General features: G+C 44.4%; 1 protein-coding gene across 11 annotated transcripts in view; it reads left to right on the top strand.

The window, feature by feature from the left end:
* The window catches only part of tmem178a (transmembrane protein 178a), a 54,069-nt gene that overhangs the window by 14,166 nt on the left and 21,028 nt on the right, over window positions 1–18,875 (top strand). The window contains exons 2-6 of one of the 11 annotated variants that reach the window (XR_011886885.1): window positions 210–323; window positions 3,976–4,113; window positions 9,234–9,378; window positions 13,937–15,887; window positions 16,140–16,156. Coding sequence is in view for 9 of the 11 variants with exons in the window: in XM_072265698.1 (XP_072121799.1) it covers window positions 210–323; window positions 3,976–4,113; window positions 9,234–9,378; window positions 13,937–14,033 (494 nt within the window). In the remaining 2 variants the exon portion in view is untranslated. Of the gene's footprint in view, window positions 1–209; window positions 324–3,975; window positions 4,114–9,233; window positions 17,754–18,875 lie in introns of those variants that run through there. The other 10 variants (XM_072265698.1, XM_072265699.1, XR_011886884.1 and 7 more) reach the window with 10 other exon arrangements.

Below are 18,875 nucleotides of genomic sequence, written 5' to 3'. Positions count from 1 at the left end.
TAAATATTGTGAACATTGGCAGTATTCCAAAGCGAACATGTTATATTTTGCTGGTAGTATTTAACCAGTTCTATTATAAAACAGTATATAATCATGTTGCTTTTGATGTTCAGTGCGTAGCTCTATATCCTGCGTATTTACAATGACTTCAAGGTCTGTCGTGCTAAGTCCCCCATTGTCTGATGTTCTGAATCTCATTCCCCCGTCAGGAATTGCACAGAGATGCACGTCTGTCAAGTATCATTACTCTCAGCCCCTTCGTCTGAGAAATATTCCTTTCAACCTCACCAAGACTATCCAGCAAGACGAATGGCATCTGCTGCGTGAGTATAGACCAACTTATGCTTCGTTCAAAGTCAAAGTTAATTTATTACCGAAGTACGTATATGTGTCCATGAGATTCACTTCCTTATGGGCATTTACAGCAGTGTAAGGAAACACAATCGAATTTATGAAAATATAGTCAGAAAAAGACTGACAAACGACCAGTGTGCAAAGAAAGACAAATTGTGCAGCTAAAAAATGAATAATACTGAGAACATGAGTTGTAGATTTTGAAAGTGAGTCTGTATGTTATGGAGTCAGTTCAGGGTTGAGGTGAGTGAAGTTGTCCACGCAGGTCCAGGGGCCTGATGGTTGCGGGGGGGGGGGGGGGGCGCGGTAATAACTGTCCTTGAACCTGGTGGTGTGGGACCTAAAGCTCCTGGACTTCCTGTCCAATGGTGGTAGCAAGAAGAGAGCACAGCCTGGATGATGTTGGGGGGTCCTTGACAATGGATGCTGCTTGTTGATGTGCTTAATGGTGGGGAAAGCTTTGTCTGTGATGGACTGGACTGTATCCACACTCCCTATAGACTTTCCCGTTCCAGGGCATTGGTGTTTCCATACCAGGCCGTGATGCAATCAATTAGGATACTCTCCACTGTGCATCTATAGATGCTTATCAAGGTTTGAGGTGACATGTCGAATCTACACAAACCTCTAAGAAAACCCTTCACTTTTCCTCCACACCCTGCCTTTACTAGACTTTTCTCCCCACATGCAAGTCTTTTCTTTAAACAAAATAGTTTTGTTACATAGAAATATTTCACTTGTTCGTACAAGTCATGGTTGCAGTCAATACGTTGGTTTCTTTGGCATTATTCCACATCGGCTGAGTTGTCTCACAGCTTGCATGGGGGTAACTCTTGTGTTGAGCGCTGGGCGGAGACCTCCAGGATGTTACTCCAGTAACAGGGAAGGAATACGAGTGAGTCCTCCTCCCGGTCAAACCGTATGGGGCTTGCAGGTGATGAAATTCTTGTGCACTGTTGTCCTTCCAGGTATATAAATCAGAAACACAAAGGGATTCTGCAGACGCTGGAAATCCACACACTAAATTCTGGAGGAACTCAGCAAGTCTGACAGCAACTCTGGAAAGGAATGAACAGTCAATGTTTTGGGCTGAGGACTGGAAAGGACAGGGGCAGAAGCCGGAATAAGAAGGTGGGGGAGGGGAGGGAGTACAAGCCGGTGAGACCAGGTGAGGGGGGGAAGGTGGGTGGGGGAGGGAGAAGCTGGGAGGTGATAGGTCAAAGAGGAAAAGGGCTGACGAAGAAGGAATCTGATAGGAGAGGAGAGTGGACCATGGACGAAAGGGATCACTCACTTGATCTTTGCAGGCACGTGGTGGCCTCCTTACAACTTCCAGCCACCATTCTTTTTCACTGTTAGTAAATATAAGTACAGCACCTTCATCCAAGTCACTAATACAGGCGGTAAAGATTTGAGGGCCCAGCACTGATTCTGGGGGAGTCCCATTAGCTATTGTTTTATCACTCTGAAAAGTATATCTTTATCCCAATTCTCTCTTTCTCATGAGAAATCCCATTAGTTATTGTTTTATCACTCTGAAAAGTTATATCTTTATCCTAATTCTCTCTTTCTTGTGAAAAATCTCATTAGTTATTGTTTTATCACTCTGAAAAGTACATCTTTATCCCAATTCTCTCTTTCTCGTGAGCCACTCCTGTACCCCTGCTGGTATTTTACCTCCGAACCCACGCATCCTTACCTTTTATGAGGGACCTTATCAAGTGCCTTCTGGAAGCCCAAATATACTACATCTACTGGTCCTCCTTCATCCACCTTTAATGTTACCTCCCTGAACAACAGGAGCAAATTTGACAATCGTTATCTCATGTTACCTAGTTATCCCTGCCATTACTGGCATAATTAAGGATGCCAGAATGGTGGTGAGGCGTTTACACTTTAGCCCTGCTCAGTTCAAAATTGGTGAACTTCCCTCTTATCTCTGCTGAATGGCAGACATCAGTCCACATGGGGGTGACTTGGTGCTTGTCCCCCATTCAATCACATTGATCCTTGTACACAGGAAGCCTGAGGCAATGCTGGCCATCAGCGTACAAGCAAAAGTTGAAGATGCAAGAATTGGCAGGCGAGATCCACTCCCTCTGTGGGTAGTTTGACTGCAGCTGGGCTCACAGCCTCGGGCCCTTCTACCATCTGGCCTCACCTTTTGACAGGCCACCGGGGATTGCCGAGCCAGTGCTCTGACCCTCATTATCAGGGAACAGTGCCTCTGTCTGCACAGTGTTAAGGGACACATGATCAAGAGAATTACTGGAAAGAACAAATCCTTCGCTATGTTCAGTAGAAACAACATGTTATTTTTATTCAGCAAAGTTCATTCACCCTCATGTGCTCAAATCAGACACGTTTGAGGTTTGTTTCCAAGAATCAAAATCAGGATTATTATCACCGGCATATGTCATGAAACTTGTAGCTTTTATATACATATAAATTACTATTTTTATATATATAGAGAGAGCAAAAATAGTGAGGTAGTATTCATGGGTTCATTGTCCGTTCTGATGGTGGAGGGGAAGAAGCTGTTCCTGAAACACTGAGTGTGTGTCTTCGGGCTCCTGTACCTCCTCCCTGACGGTAGCAATGAGAAGAGTATACTACACGTGAGCTCCAATCACTGCAACCCGCAGCCTGTAATTTCCCTTTAAGAAAAGTACTTTTGAACTATCTGAACGAACTAGTGATCTTACAGTCTCCTGAAGGATTCGGCCAGCTTGACTCTCAGGAACGGCCATCGCTGGGGGCAAACGCTGCGTCAAAGCCCAAGAGTGGAAAACGGACCCTTGCTCAGCTCTGTTACTCCGCACCGATTAAAGCATCGAGTCAGGATAAAGTGTCAAGGCCCAAGAGTGAAACACAAACCGTTGTTCAGCACTGTGTGCCTGAGTCTGACACAACTCCCTCCCGTCTCACTACTGCCATCGGGCAGGTGTCTTGGGCCCTACACCATTTGGTTCGGGACCAGTTATGGCCCTGAAGCCATTGGGCCCCTGGACCGGCTTCACTCTCCTCAGCCTAGTGCTGATTCTACAGCAGGGGACTGGCTGTCGGGGATTCTTCAGCTCATATTCCATGTATTATTTGTTTACTTTTTCACTATTTTGCACACTGGATGTTTGTCAGTCTTTATTGTGTGTGGTTTTTCATGGATTCTGTTGTGTTTCTTTGTTTTGTGGCAAGGAGACGAATCCCAAGGTTGAGTGTGGTGTACACCCGATGACAATGAATGTGAACTTTGAACCTTGAAGAGGGTGTTTCCTGGGTGATGGGGGTCCTTAGTGATGGATGCTGCCTTTTGAAGTTGTCCTCGACGCTGGGAAGGAAAGTGATGATGATGGAACCGGGCTGAGTTTGCAACCTTCTGCAGCTTTTTCTGATCCTGTGCAGTGCCCCCTCCGTACCAGATGCTGATACAGCCAGTCAGAATGCTCTCCATGGTACATCTGTAGACATTCGCTAGAGTCTTTGGCGACTTACCAAATGCCCTCAGACTCCGAATGAAGCACAGCCATACACATGTCCTCTTTGTAACTGCGCCAATGTGTTCTGCCCAGGACAGATTGCAATTCTAACGATCTTTTTCTCTTCCTCGCCTCGCTGACTCAGACCTGAGGAGGATCACAGCTGGATTCCTGGGCATGGCCGCCGCTGTCCTGCTGTGTGGTTGCATTGTAGCGTCCATGAGTTTCTTCTGGGAAGAAAGCCTCACTCAGCACGTGGCAGGTCTCCTCTTCCTAATGACAGGTAACTTTCCAGCACCTTCCTTCAGCTGCTCACCTGTCCGTGATGTCTGTGCATGTGTGAAACGGGGTACCTGCAGGGAAGAGAGCAGGACAGAGGGCATTACGTTTACTTTCCTATCACTGCCAAGTGGGAAGAGGCCAGAGGAGAAAGAAGGACATTGCATTTATATAATTAACTGTACAGCTGCAAGAGTTCCTGCAACAGCTCATGATCTGCTTCCGAAATGCAGACCAACTGCAATGTCCTGCAGGTGATGGAAAACCTGAGAAAAAATACAGGAAGTGCTGGAGAAACTCTGCAGGTGGGACAGCATCTGTGGAGAGAGAGAGAGAGAGACGTTGACGTTCTCTCTCTCTAACTCTCCCTCTCCTCCCCCACCCCCCCCCTCCCCCCCCGGCATTGCTGTTTGACCTGCTGACTATTTTCAGCTTTTACATTTGAAATATAGTCACTGTCATACTGTAGGAAACATGGTAATAAATAGTTTTGCAAGGCCCCAAAATGAATCATGTGACAATAACCAGATACTAGGCGTACAGTTCACTTTATATGCTACACTAAATGGGGGTTGTCCTTTGTTTTAACACCTGGGTGGGAAGTTCCCAAAAGTTGGCAGAAATAGGGAAACTGATCGTAAACAAAAGAAATTCAGAGCAACCCACACAAAATGCTGGAGGAACTCAGCAGGTCAGGCAGCATCTATGGAAATGAATGAACAGTCGATGTTTCGGGGCGAGACCCTTCATCAGGACTGGAAAGGAAGGGGAAAAAGCCAGAGTAAGGAGGTGGGCAGAGGGATGGGAAGGAGTACAAGTTGGCAGCTGATATGCGAAGCCATTTCTCCACCTCATACCCTTCCTTCTTTTTTCATTCCCCATCCTGGCTCCCCTCTCACCCCTTGTCTTCTCCTCACCTACCCATCAGCTCCCTCTGGTGTCCCTCCCTTCCTCCTACAATTAGACTGGCCCTCTCCCATTAGACTCCTTCCTCTTCAGCCTTTTACCTTTTCCACCCACCACCCCCCCACCTCCCAGCCTGTTACTTCATTCCCCCTTCCCCCTCACCTGTCACCTGTCAGCTTGTACTCCAACCGCCCGCCCCGCCACCTTTTCATTCTGGCTTCTTCCCTTTTCATCTCCAGTCCTGACGAAGAGTCTCCTCTTCATAGATACTGCCTGAGCAGCTAAGATCCTCGAGCAATGTGTGTGTGTGTCTGTGTGTGTGTGTGTGTGTGTGTGTGTGTGTGTGTCTGTGTGAGTGTCTATGTGAGTCTGTGTGTATGTGAGTGTGTGTGTGTGTGTGTGTGTATGTCTGAGTGTGTATGTGTGTGTGTGTCTGTGTGTGTGTCTATGTGTGTCTGTGTGTATGTGAGTGCGTGTGTGTGTATGTCTGAGTGTGTATGTGTGTGTGTCTGTGTGTGTCTGTGTGAGTGTCTGAGTCTGTGTGTATGTGAGTGTGTGTGTGTCTGTGTGTGTGTGTGTGTGTCTGTGTGAGTGTCTATGTGAGTCTGTGTGTATGTGAGTGTGTGTGTGTCTGTGTGTGTGTGTGTGTGTCTGTGAGTGTGTGTGTGTGTGTGTGTGTGTATGTCTGTGTGTGTGTGTGTATCTGTGTGTGTGTGTGTGTGTGTGTGTGTGTGTGTGTGTGACTCCAGCATGGGGAAATGTACCTTTGAGATATCGCTGACGATTGGTGTGCAGCTTGCTACGAAGACACACTGCTGAACGATTTCCATCAGGAGCCGTGGAAAGCTGGTCTCTGCCTCAGAGCACTTTCTCCACAGCAACCCCCAGCCCCACTGACCCACTCACCTGGGGCCATCTCTCATTTGCAGAACAGAGCCCCCAGTCTCTCCACCCTCCACGTGGGTATGGGGTACCCCAATGTTAGGGTAATGGAACTCTACCCTCACATAATTCACAAATCCCCACAAAAATAACCCGAGACACAGAATAAAATCTCTACTCACGCAATTTATGTGTGAAAAAAGTACCTAAGTACAAAAAGCGAACACAATTATGAATGTTGTTAATTTTTGTCGGGGTTTGCGTTCTGGAAACTAGTGATACGGATAGTTTTGTGGGATCCACCCCTTCTCGGGTTAATGGACTGCGTGTGTACACGGGCGGGGAGGAGGGTTGGGGCTTGTTTCTGCTGTTGTTGTTGTTGTTCTGCTGAACACTGTGGGCTTGCTACTGTTGGCACCACAATATGTGGCCACTCTTGTGGGCTGCCCCCAGCACACCCTCAGGTGTGTTGGTTATTAACACAAACAATACATTAATTGTACGTAGGACAAGTGAGTTTCAATCTTCAATCTTGGATCTCCCTAACGCAGTGCTGTACTGTACATCCTAAGCCCAAACCTGAAGGCCTGGATGAACTCTTAGTCTTTCATCCTCTGTCACTTCCCTTCATATTTCAATCAAATCAGTCTTGACCTATTGTATTTTCAGGAATAATCGCGATTTATATAATCTCTCCTCATAATTTAATGTTTGGACTCCAAGTATAATTCTGATAAACGCATTTTGGATTTCCATAAGAGATAGGACATAGGAGCAGAATTAGGCCATTCCGCCCATCAAGTCTGCTCCACCATTCCATCATGGCTGACTTATTATCCCTCTCAACCCCATTCTCCTGCCTTCTCCCCATAACCTTTGACACCCTTATTAATCAAGAACCTATCAACCTCCACTTTAAATATACCCAATGACTTGGCCTCCACACACATCTCTGGCAATAAATTCCATAGTTTCACCACCCTCTGGTTAAAGAAATTCCTCCTCATCTCCGTTCTAAAGACATATCCTTCTATTCTGAGGCTGTGGCCTCTGGTTCTAGACTCCCTCACTATAGGAATCATCCTCTCCACATCCACTCTATCCGGGCTCTTTGGATATTTGGTAGGTTTCAATGAGAATTCCCGCCCCATTCTTCTAAACTCCAGCGAGTACAGGCCCAAAGCCATCAAACACTCCTCATGTGTTAACCCCTTCATTCCCAGGATCATTCATGTGAACCTTCTCTCAACTTCCTCCAGAGTTAAGATATTTTTCCCAAGGGACTGCCCTCAAAACACACAGTAACACCAGATTCTCTCTAACTTTAGAGAGGGTGCAGAGGAGATTTACCAGGATGATTAGAGAGCATGTCTTATGAGGATAGGTTGTATGAGCTAGGCCTTTTCGCTTTGGAGAGGAGGATGAGAGGTGACAATAGAGATGGTTAAGATGATAAGAGACTAAATTGAACGGACGGTCAGGGAAATTTTCCCGAGATATAAACGGATAATACAAGGAGGGATAATTTTAAGGTGTGGGGAGGAGAGTGTGTGTGTGTGTGGGGGGGGGAATTCCAGAGGTAGCTTCTTTACACAGAGAGTAGTGAGTGCCTGGAATGTGCTGCCAGCAATGTTGGTAGAGCCAGATACATTAGGGGCATTTAAGAAGCCCTTAGATAGGCATGTGGCTGATAGAAAAATGGAGAGAAGGATTAGATTAATCTTGGAGTCAGTTAAAAGGTCAGCCTGTACTATGCTGTAATGTTCTATGTTCTATATTTTAACCAAGTCAAAGTCGAAATGCGTAGGTATCACTATATACAGTGCAGCCCTGAGATTCATTTTCCTGCAGACATTTATGGAAAAATAAAGAAATACAATAAAATGTATGAAAAAAACTATACTTAATAAAGACTGACAAACAACCAACGGGCAAATGGTGACAAATCATGCAAATAAATAAACAAGCAAACACACAAGTCAATCAATCAGTCAATAATTCTGAGAACGTGAGTTGTCGAGTCCTCGAGAGTAGGTTATGGAATCCGTTCAGAGTTGAGGTGAGTGAGGTTATCCACACTGGTTCAGGAGCCTGATGGTTGTAGGATCAGAACTGTTCCTGAACCCAGTGGCAGGGGACCAGAGACTCCTGTATCTCCTTCCCAATAGCAGTCATGAGAAGAGAGCGTGGCCTGGGTGGCGAGCCACCTCTTTACTTTACTGACGGAAACCCTGTTTACTTCAAAGTGGGGAATGTTGCAGTTTCCAATTTTACTCCTTACATTTAATCTTTTGAGATTTCTTTACAATGTCTCATTTTTATTTTGTCTATGTGACGTATAATGCTGCTTATCTTTGCTTCATTCTACTCCACTGATAAGTAGGAAGAATTGTTGACACGCCTGCACAGGTCCCGGGAGACACCAAACATCCTGTTGTAGCCTCAATGCAGTAAAATGAATGCCCTAGTGAGAGAGAATTTAGATGCAACTGTAAATCACATTGTACAATGGATTATTTCTGAAATTTGTTTCTCTATGAAAAAATAGCCTTATATGAATGTAAATTTTGTAAAGCAGCATGTATTAAGTAACGGTGTCTTAGAAAACCCCTCCAAAAAAAACTGTGCAGGGCATTCACTCGGTGTCCACTTTATTAGGCTCCCTCTGTGCCTAATAAAATGTCGTCGAGTGTATGTTTGTGGTCGGCTGCTGCTTTAGTCCATCCACTTCAGGGTTTGACGTGCTGTGCATTCAGAGATACACTTCTACACTCCACTGTTGTAATGCCTGGTTAGTTGAGTTACTGTCACCTTCCTGTCAGCTTGAACCAGTCTGGCCATTCTCCTCTGACCTCTCTCATTAACAAGGTGTTTTCACCCACAAAACTGCTGTTCACTGGATGTTGTTTTTGGCACCATTCTCTATAAACTGTAGATACTGTGTGTGTGAAAATCCCAGCAGATAAAGTTTCTTTGATACTCAAACCACTCCATCTGGCACCAACAATCATTCCACTGCGAAGTCACCTGGATCACATTTCTTCCCCATTCTGATGTTTGGTCTGAACAATAACTGAACCTCTTGACCATGTCTGCATGCATGAGTTGCTGCCACATGATCGGCTGATAAGGTATTTACATTATTGTACAGATGTACCTAATAAAGCGGCCACTGAGTGTATCTTTATCCATTTAAAAGAACTTGCCACTGATCGTGTTTTGTCACAGATCTCTGTTCATTCATCTCTCAATGAAAGTGGTCCGTTGTTGAAATGGTTTGTATAATGGATACATATAATGAGATTATTTACACTTGTTTTTTTTGGTTTTTTTTAGGAATCTTTTGCACAATTTCTCTTTGCACCTTCGCAGCCAGCATTTCTTATGACTTGTCACGCCAGCCAAAGTTTATCTACGGGCTCCCGAGGGATGTGGATCATGGTTACAGTTGGTCCATGTTCTGTGCGTGGACCAGCCTGGGGTTAGTGATGATAGCAGGATGTCTGTGCACTGCCTTTCCTTTCCTTAACAGAACCAAGACAATCCATCAAAAGTCCATCAGAGATTCCTCTGTCTGACAGACTGTTGCGACCATCCGCAGAGTCTGGCTTTGTGTTGGGGGTGTTACCCTTGTCTTTCTCATCCCTTGTAGGTTGTCCAAGAGTTATTTCTTGCTATAGATCCATACTCGTGTCTTTAAAACACAAAGTGGTTAGTTGAAGTATTGCACATTCAATGTGAACCTATCAAATGCAAAAAGGACTTTAAAGCAGGCATTAATGATATTGTACTCTACATGAAGCAAACAGTAAGTCACAGACACAAGAGGTTCTGCAGGTGCTGGAGATCCAGAGGAACACACTTTCAAAATGCTGGAGGAACTCGGCAGGTCAGGCCGAGCGAAAGGCATATTTTATGTCAGTTTGGTGCCTCCAGCTTTCAGTTATAGTGGTGAAACACTGCAGATGCAGGACATCTGAAATTTTTGAAAAAACAGAAAGATGTTGGAAAATCTCATCAAGTCAGGACCAGGAAATTGAGTGAGGTTTCCGACGGATGACTAAGAAGCCATTGTTCTGAGTTGCTAATTCTCTTTCTCCCTCTGCAGATCCTGCCTGACCTCCTGAGGATTTCCACCATTTCCTGTTTTTGTGCCAGTCCTTCATTGGTGTATTACAAATTCAAAAAAAAATCAAACAGAACTATCACATGGGCCTGTGCTACAAATAAATTTTACATTTCAGATCATTTTGCAGTATCCAATAGAGGAAAAAATCCATCAATTTTATATAAACAGTACATATGCATAATGAAATTGTCCTTAGCTGGAATAATTGAACAGTCAATAGAAAATTCAAAGCCAAAAATATATATTTTTCCACTCAATTGAGAAAAAACTCAGATTGTGCTGAAAATGTATCACCAAACTTGTATCACCATCTTAGCACTATTTCCACCAAAGGTAATATCACCCTATTAAATTTAAATTTGTCGGGTGTAGGGTCAACCTGCTCTTTTAAATTCCAAATACTGTCTGATAGACGTGTGTGATTTTCTTTATTGATCAATATATTTGAATAAGGTCCATCTGCAATTATTTCATGGTAGCGTGCTGTCATTTTTTAAAACTGGTGTGTTAAAGTGATAGTGTGTTGTCATTTGCCTTGTGTTAAATAACGTAAATTTAAATATGTGGGTATATAGGTAGAATATTCCATCGATGTGACACCAGGTGTAAATTCTTTGTGCTAGCTCTTTGCTTCTGAAGATAGTGTTTGTGTGATAAGGTTGAAAGCTCTGTGATCTGAATATTGCCTCTGCAAGTCTAGCGAAGGCAGCACTTTGTCTAAGGAGGCCTGTTAGTTCAGCGGCTTCTTTATTTATTGCTGGCAGCCCACGGCCGCAGGATAAAGAATGGTGACTGTGCCGCGAGGTGCTGACGGGACCGGAGGTGGGGATGTGAGAGGGACTTTCCTGTTTTTCCTGGCTCCCCAGCGGAGTTCAGCGGCTCTGACCGACGGCACTCCAGGGGGCAGGCCAGGCAGCCAGCGGCTCAGGGGTTTCACAAAGTGGCGTCTACGTGTCTCTCCGTGACTCTGAGTAGACATGACGCCCTCGTCAAGGTCTGCCGAGAAAGTGGGGTCACAGAGCTGGACCTTACTGTCCAGTGGGTTCATACTGACCATCAACCATCCAATCTCCTTCCCTCCGCACGCTCACCAAATACCCCCAATTCTACCACAGCAGGGGCTGATCTACAGCGGCCGGTAAATCTACCATTCCCGGACCTCTGATCACAGAGCGAACATGCAAGCTCCTAACAGACAGCACCTGAGGTCAGGATTGAACCCGGGCTGTGGGCAGCGTCTCTTCCTGTGTGATTGGGATGATGACCCTGAAGGCAATGCCCTCATATGGTTCACTCCAGTCTTTACCAAGAGATCTGCCATTCTTACCCAGCCTGGTCTGTGTGTGTGTGACTGCAGGCACCCTGCTCTGGGCCAACTCTCAATTCTCATTCAGTCGATGAAAGCCAACACGTTGTCTCCTTGCAAGCAGATGGAGGGAAATGGGGGATGAACAATAAATGCTGTCTTCCACAGCAATCCAATCCCCACATAAGACATAGGAGTAAGGTAGGGTATGCTGCCCTTCCACCATGGCTGACTTATTAGCCATTTCAACCCCATTCCCCTGCCTTCTCCCCGCAACATTTGACACTTTAATAATCAAGAACCTATCAACCATCACTTTAAATATACTCAACAACTTGGCCTCCACAACCATCTGTGACCACGAATTCCACAGATTCAACACTCTGGCTAAATAAGTCCCTCCTCATCTTTCTTCAAAAGGGACGTCCTTGTTTTCTGAGGCTGTGCCTCTGGTCCGAGGTTCCCTCCCTTCAGGAAAAATCCTCTCCACCTCCCTGCAACCACTCTTATCTAGGCCTTTCAATATTCAATAGGCTTCAATGAGATCCTCCCTCATTCTTCTAAACTCCAGTGAGTACAGGCCCAGAGCCTTTAAACGCTCTTCATACGTTAACCCTTTCATTCCCAGGACCATTCTCATGAACCTCCTCTGGACCCTCTCCAATGCCAGCATATCCTTTCTTTGATAAGGGGCCCAAAACTGCTCACAATACTCCATGTGGTCTGTCCTATGCCTTGAAGCCTCAGCATTACACACTTTTATATTGTAGTCCTTTTGAAATGAGGCTAACATTGCATTTGCCTGCCTTCCTACACAAGGACTCCCAAATCCCTTTGCTGCTCTAAGTTCTAAATTTCCTCCCAGTTTTGAAAATAATCTACACCGTTATTCATTCTGCCAAAGTGCATGACCATACACTTCCCGACACTGTATTCCATCCACCACCTCTTTGCCCATTCTCCCAATCTGTCTCAGTCCTCCTGCATCTCCCTGCTTCCTCAACACCACCTGCCCCTCCACCTGTCTCCTTATTGTCCGCAAACTTTACCACAAAGACATCAATTCCATCATCAAAATCATTGACATATAATGTAAAATCATAGCTCCCAACACCAACCCCTGCAGAACACCACTAGTCACCAGCAGCCAACCAGAAAAGGCCCCCTTTGTTCCCACTCTTTGCTTCCTGCCAGTCAGCCAAACTTCAAGCCACGCTCGTGTCTCTCCTGTAATACCATGGGCTCTTATCTTGGTTAGCAACTTCATATGCGGCACCTTATCAAAGGCCTTATGAAAGTCCAAGTCAACAACATCCTTTGCCTCTCCTTTGGCTATCCTGCCTCTTATTTCCTCAAAGAATTCCAACAGATTTGTCAGGCAAGAATTCCTTTGAAGGAAACCATGCTGACTTCAGCCTATCTTATCCTGTGCCTCCAAATACCCTGAAACTTCATCCTTAATAATGGACTCCAACATCTTGCCGATCACTGAAGTCTGGCCAACTGGACTATAACTTCCTGCCTTTTGCCTCACTTCCTTCTTAAAGAGTGGAGTGACATTTACAATTTTCCAGTCCTCGGGATCTACTCCAGAACCTATTGATGAACAGACAAAAATACAAAAATACCTCAGGTGTGTGTGACCCACCCTGAGGGGGTAACGTGCACGCAGCCTCTCAGGTGTGTGTGACCCACCCTGAGGGGGTAACGTGCACGCAGCCTCTCAGGTGCCCATTTTGACCCAACATTAGTGACACACCCAGTTTAATATGTTGTTGATAAGATGCCTGCAAGATAGGCCTTGTTTTAAAATAATGTGATGGTTGACATGTTTAGATACTATTGGAGAGGACGTATCTCTGTGTGGGGTATCTATCCTTTGATGTTGTGCAAACCCTTGTTCGATACAATTTTTTGAATGGGCACTTGCTGTTCAGAGTAATACTTCTTTTCAAAAGTGAAGCAAAGATACCTGGAGACAAAAGCTTTACTTCCAATAAAAATAAGAGTATATTAAAAATATATTAATTATTCTGAATTTTACAAATGTCATTCACAAACCTCAGAGCAAAACTCCTGCTCACGGTGAATGTGGGATCGAGTACCGTTATCACTATGAGCCTGTTGCCTACAATGCCACTCTGCCACACTGTTATCTAAAACAGCCTTGCACAAGTAAAAGGTGCCGCACAGAAGCTGGTTTAATTAGAAACACAACGGTGCGCCATGGCAGGGTAGCAGTTAGCGTGATGCCACTGAAGCCCAGGGTGTTGGAGTCTGGAGTTCAAATCCAGCGCCATCGGTAAGGAGTTTGTAAGTTCTCCCCGTGACCAGGTGAGTTTCCTCCGGGTGCTCTGCTTTCCTCCCACAGTCCAAAGATGTACTGGTTAGCAGGTTAATTGGCCATTGGAAATTGCCCCATGGTTAGGCTAGTGTTAAATGCTGCAGCTGGGTCGCTGGGTGGTGTGGCTTGTTGGGGTGAAAGACCCTGTTCTGCAGAAGTAAAAAAAAATAAAGGAGTGGTTTTGCAGATGCTAGAAATCCAGAGTAACAAGGCCTGATGATTCTCAGCCCAAAATGTCAGCTCTTTATTCCTTCGCATAGGTGCTGCCTGGCCGCTGAGTTCCTCCAGCATTTTGTGTTGTCCGCCGGTTTACTGAAGAGTGGAGAGCAGGTTTCAAAAGTGGGGTACCTTATTTAGCTGGGAGGCCTGGAAGGGGAGCAGGAATCCAGGTAGGAAGCCGGCCTATCTCCACTCTCACCCTCCCCACCTAGATCCACCTCTCACTTGCTGCCTGTTGCTCCACACCTTCCCTTCACCTCTTTTGGCTGGTCTGTCTCAGTCCAGATGAAGGGTTTAGAGCTGAAAGACCAGCTGTCCATCTCCCTCCATTGATTCTGCCTGACCCACTGAGGCCCTCCGGTTTATCAGAACCAGAACCAGATTTACTGTCACTGGCTTATGTGAATGAAGCATGTTGTTTTGTGGCAGCAGGACAGTGCAAAGGCATAAAGTTACTATAAATTATTGTTCATGGGTTCCTGGAAACTGATGGCCAAGAGGAAGAAGTGTTCCTGAATTGGGTCTTCTGGCTCCTGTACCTCCTCCCAGACAGCAGGTTTCAAAACCGTGGCATAACTCAGCATATCAGAAATGATTTACGATTAGCTGCTGTAATGGGTGAATATGTGGAACCTGCTTCAATCACAATAAACTACATGTACTCTACTTAGCAAAGTTTAAAGATGCTACTTACACACTGTTTGGAACATCGAAGAGTACAAACCCTTCAGCCCACAATGTTGTGCTGAACCAGCTAAAAAGTAGAGCAAAAAGCCCCAAAAAAAACTAATCCCTCCTACCTACACAATGTCAATATCCCTCCATCTTCCTCATATTCATGTGCCTATCCAAACATCTCTTAAAAGCCTCTAACGTATTTGCCTCTACCACCGTACCTGGCAGCCATAACTCCGAGTAAAAAACTTACTACTCACATCCCCTTTGAACCTATACCCTCTCACCCTCAATGTATGCCCTCTGGCATTAGACATTTCTACTCTGGGAAAAAGGTGCTCCTTGTCTGCTCTCTCGATGCCTCTCAATCTTATAAACCCCTATCAGATCACCTGTCAGCCTCCACCGCTCTAAACAAAACAACACAAGTTTGTTGTTATTATTGAACCAGACCTATATAAAGTTCAAAGATCGAAGTAACTTTATTATCAAAGTACTTATAAGTAAGTAACCATGTGCAACCCTGAGATTCACTTCCTCATGGACATACTCAATAACTCCAATAACGGTAATAGAATCGGTGTGAGACCGCAGCAACAGGGTGGACAACTACTGTGCAAATACAAAAGGAAAGAAAGAAAAATTTAAAAATAGCATTCTCAATCACATTTGATGCCAAGTATTTCTATGTAAAGCATTATTAATACAGGCAGCACAGGAGTTTCAACCCTGAGAATATCTTGTGATCTAAATTAGGCAGCAATTTAAGATGCATAATTTGCTGAGATTGGGCAGGAAAAAAAATCACTCCCCAACTAGCAAACTGCCTTTTTCTAAAACTCCCTTTTGGAAAGCACTACAGGACTATTAAAACAACAAGCTATATTCGAAGTATCTTCCACAGACAGTTAATCTGATCAACCATTCTAATTTGCCCATCCCTTTCTCTCTATCTGTTACCTCAGTCACTGCATTGTAAACACTTTAAATCACTTTATAATGCTGTTCCCATTGAAAATACTCTACATGCTGGCATCTATGTATTTATAAACTTTTTACACTATATCTGTCCTTTGACCTCCAACTTTCTTCTCATATAATTCTTTATAATTGTTGAATGTTTTTGTTGCAAGTCATGCCCTGGTAACACACAACGGCACATCCCTAATTGATCCTTGGAGATTGAAAGGATCGGCCTCAGCTAACAGGCCTCGCAGACCAAACGACAATGGCCTTACACTCAGGGACTATTGTACGGTGACCTGCCAGATCCATTTGAGGGCAGCAGGGATCAGCAGGGACTGCTGAGCTGTTTAGGTAAAAGTTCAGAATCAGGTTTATTATCACCGGCATGTGACGTGAAATTTGCTAACTTACCAGCAGCACCTCAATGCAATACGTAATCTAGCAGAGAGAGAAAAAAATAGTAAAAAATAAAATAAAAGGTAACAATAAATAAACAAGTAAATCAATTATGTATATTGAATAGATTATTAAAAATGTGCAAAAACAGAAATACTGTACATTAAGAAAAGTGATGTACTGTCCAAATCTTCAATATCCACTTAGGAATCGGATGGCAGAGGGGAAGAAGCTGTTCCTGAATCCTGAACAGATTAAAAATAGTGCAAAAACAGAAATAATATATAGTTTTTAAAAAGTGAGGTGGTGTTCAAGGATTCAATGTCCATTTAAGAACTGGATGGCAGGAGGAAGAAGCTGTTCCTGAATTGCTGAGTGTTTGCCTTTAGGCTTCTGTATCTCCTCCCTGACAGTAACAATGAGACAAGGGCATGTCCAGGCTGATGGTCCTTAATAATGGACGCCGCCTTTCTGAGGCATTGCTCCTTGAAGATGTCTTGGGTACTTTGGAGCCTAATACCCAAGATGCAGCTGACTAATTTAACAGCTTTCTGCGGCTTCTTTCAGTCCTCTGCAATAGCCCCTCCATACCAGACAGTGATGCAGCCTCTCAGAATGTTCTCCACAGTGCAACTACAGAAGTTTTTGAGTGTTTTAGTTGACAAACCAAATCTCTTCAAACACTTAAAGAAAAATAGCCACTGTCTTGCCTTCTTTATAGCTGCATCAACATGTTGGGACCGGGTTAGATCCCCAGAGATATTCACACCCAGGAACTTGAAGGTGCTCACTCTCCACTTCTGATCCCTTTATGGGGATTGGTTCATACTCCCTCGTCTTACCCTTTCTGAGGTCCACAATCAGCTTTTTCATCTTACTGACATTGTATATCTTGCTCTTGTACACCCTCTCATCTCCATTTGAGGTTTGACCAACAATGGTTGTATCATCAGCAAGTTTATAGATGACATTTGAGCTACGCCTAGTCACAAAGTCGTGTGTACACAGTGTGATGGGATCATGGATTACCCCTATTAACTGTGCTTTTGAAGAGAGAGAGAGAGTTATTTACCACCGATAGCTTGTTTGTAAAAGAGAGAGAGAGAGACAAAGACTAACTGTTGGACCGTCACTTCAAGGAACAAGAAAGAACTGGTTAACTTCTGAATTTCTGCTGGAGTTGGAGAGAGATCACCGAGCAGCTCGTAAGTTGCTATGGTGACCGAAGGCAGGTTGTTGATACTTTTTCAAGGACTTTTTGCCTGCTTGCATTTCTTCACAGACAAAGGAAGGAGGAGTTATTTGAATGACAGTTGATGCTCAGTACGGGAAGATAAAATAGGAGGTCAGGTGAGAGACCTCCGACACATGTTCTGGACACTGAATGAGCATTGTTGTGCCCGCAGAAAAAGTGGGTTTTGGAGGATCGATCCATCGCTCTTGCAGTGGAAGGAGGAAAAGGGTTGACTGCTAGGGAGTTGTCCATGTGTCCAGCCTCACCTGGGTGATAGCTCCACCACAGAAAACCGGTCCCCTTTGTTAAAGTCACAGTCGATGACTTTTAAAGGATTTCGAAGGACAACGGGAAGATCAACGGCATCAGCTCACCTGAAGACTCAAATCTCTCCCTCTCCATCACTACTCAACTCAATACCACGAACTAAACTGAACTTTACTCATCATTGTAAGACTGTATCTTTTTACCCCTAGACTGAAAGAAGCTTGGTTTTTCATACATATATATTTCCACACTTACTGATATACTTATATATATAATCATTGCTAACCTGTTTGATTTATCTACATTTATATTACTGTATTGCGTAGTTACTAATAAATATTATTAGTTTATAGCAATACTCGACTCCAAAGTGTTTTCCATCTCTGCTGGTTCTTTATTCCCGTCATGGGGTTCATGACAATAGAGAGTAGAGCAGTGGGCTAAGCACACACCCCTGAGGTGTACCAGTGTTAATTGCCAGTGAGGAAGAGATATTATCACCAATCTGCACAAATTGTGGTCTTCTGGTTAGGAAGACGAGGAAGCTCACTGTGAATGTGTTATCAAAGTAAGGCTATGTCACCATTACTACCTTGAGATTCATCTTCTTACAGGTATTCACAGTAGAACAGAGAAATACAGCAAAATCAGTGGAAAACCCCACACAAACTCAGACTGACAACCAACGTGCAAAAGAAGATCAACTGTATAAAAAAATCATATATAAATACATAAGGTCAAGGTGCACGGGTTGTTTTGGGAGGAGTGCTGACTTTGGTCAAATGTCATTCAAATGGAAATCGCTATCTCTGTCGTCCTGCCTGGCAGTTTTGGCAGTCTGCCTGCGGTGTGCGAAGTATAATGAATACTGATCACCTACAGACTACACTAGGCGGCATAAAAGTACGTTGACCCGTGAGATTAGGACAAACCGGACGCGCTTCATCGGGTTTTATTTTCCACACAACACAGAGAATGAATTAATATCTACTGAAGTCAGAAAAGATACCTCTGCCTCTGCAACCCCTTTGTGAAATCTCCCCCCCCCCACCGCGTTGCATATTAAAACTGGGAATAAACTCCAAATGCTAATTATTTTATACGTTTTGAGCAGAGAATGACTCCAGACATTGGCAACTCAAACGTCAGCCCGAATCTACAACGTCCTTCCCGGGAACTTCTGAGATATTTCATTTCATTTACATACCCAAAATACATTGCATTTAGGGGGTAAGAGCTAGAGCGAAGATACTGAACATTGTTCTAATAGCAAAATCTGTCCCAATTAAAGATTTGCTGCAGTTACGTTGTTATTGTGGATGTTCACCTTAATGTTCTTCGGCAACTGGCCCGACCGATCCGGTGTCCCCTTCACCATCAGGCCCGACCACGTGAGGGTGTTGGGGATCTGGTTCGGAGGGGCCGAGGCGTGCAGGAAGAAC

This window comes from Mobula birostris, chromosome 8 (assembly GCF_030028105.1).
Source record: "Mobula birostris isolate sMobBir1 chromosome 8, sMobBir1.hap1, whole genome shotgun sequence".
In the NCBI taxonomy this organism is placed as follows: domain Eukaryota; kingdom Metazoa; phylum Chordata; class Chondrichthyes; order Myliobatiformes; family Myliobatidae; genus Mobula; species Mobula birostris.
The sequence above is the reverse complement of the archived record's forward strand: the minus strand, read 5'-3'. Positions and strand labels throughout refer to the sequence as shown.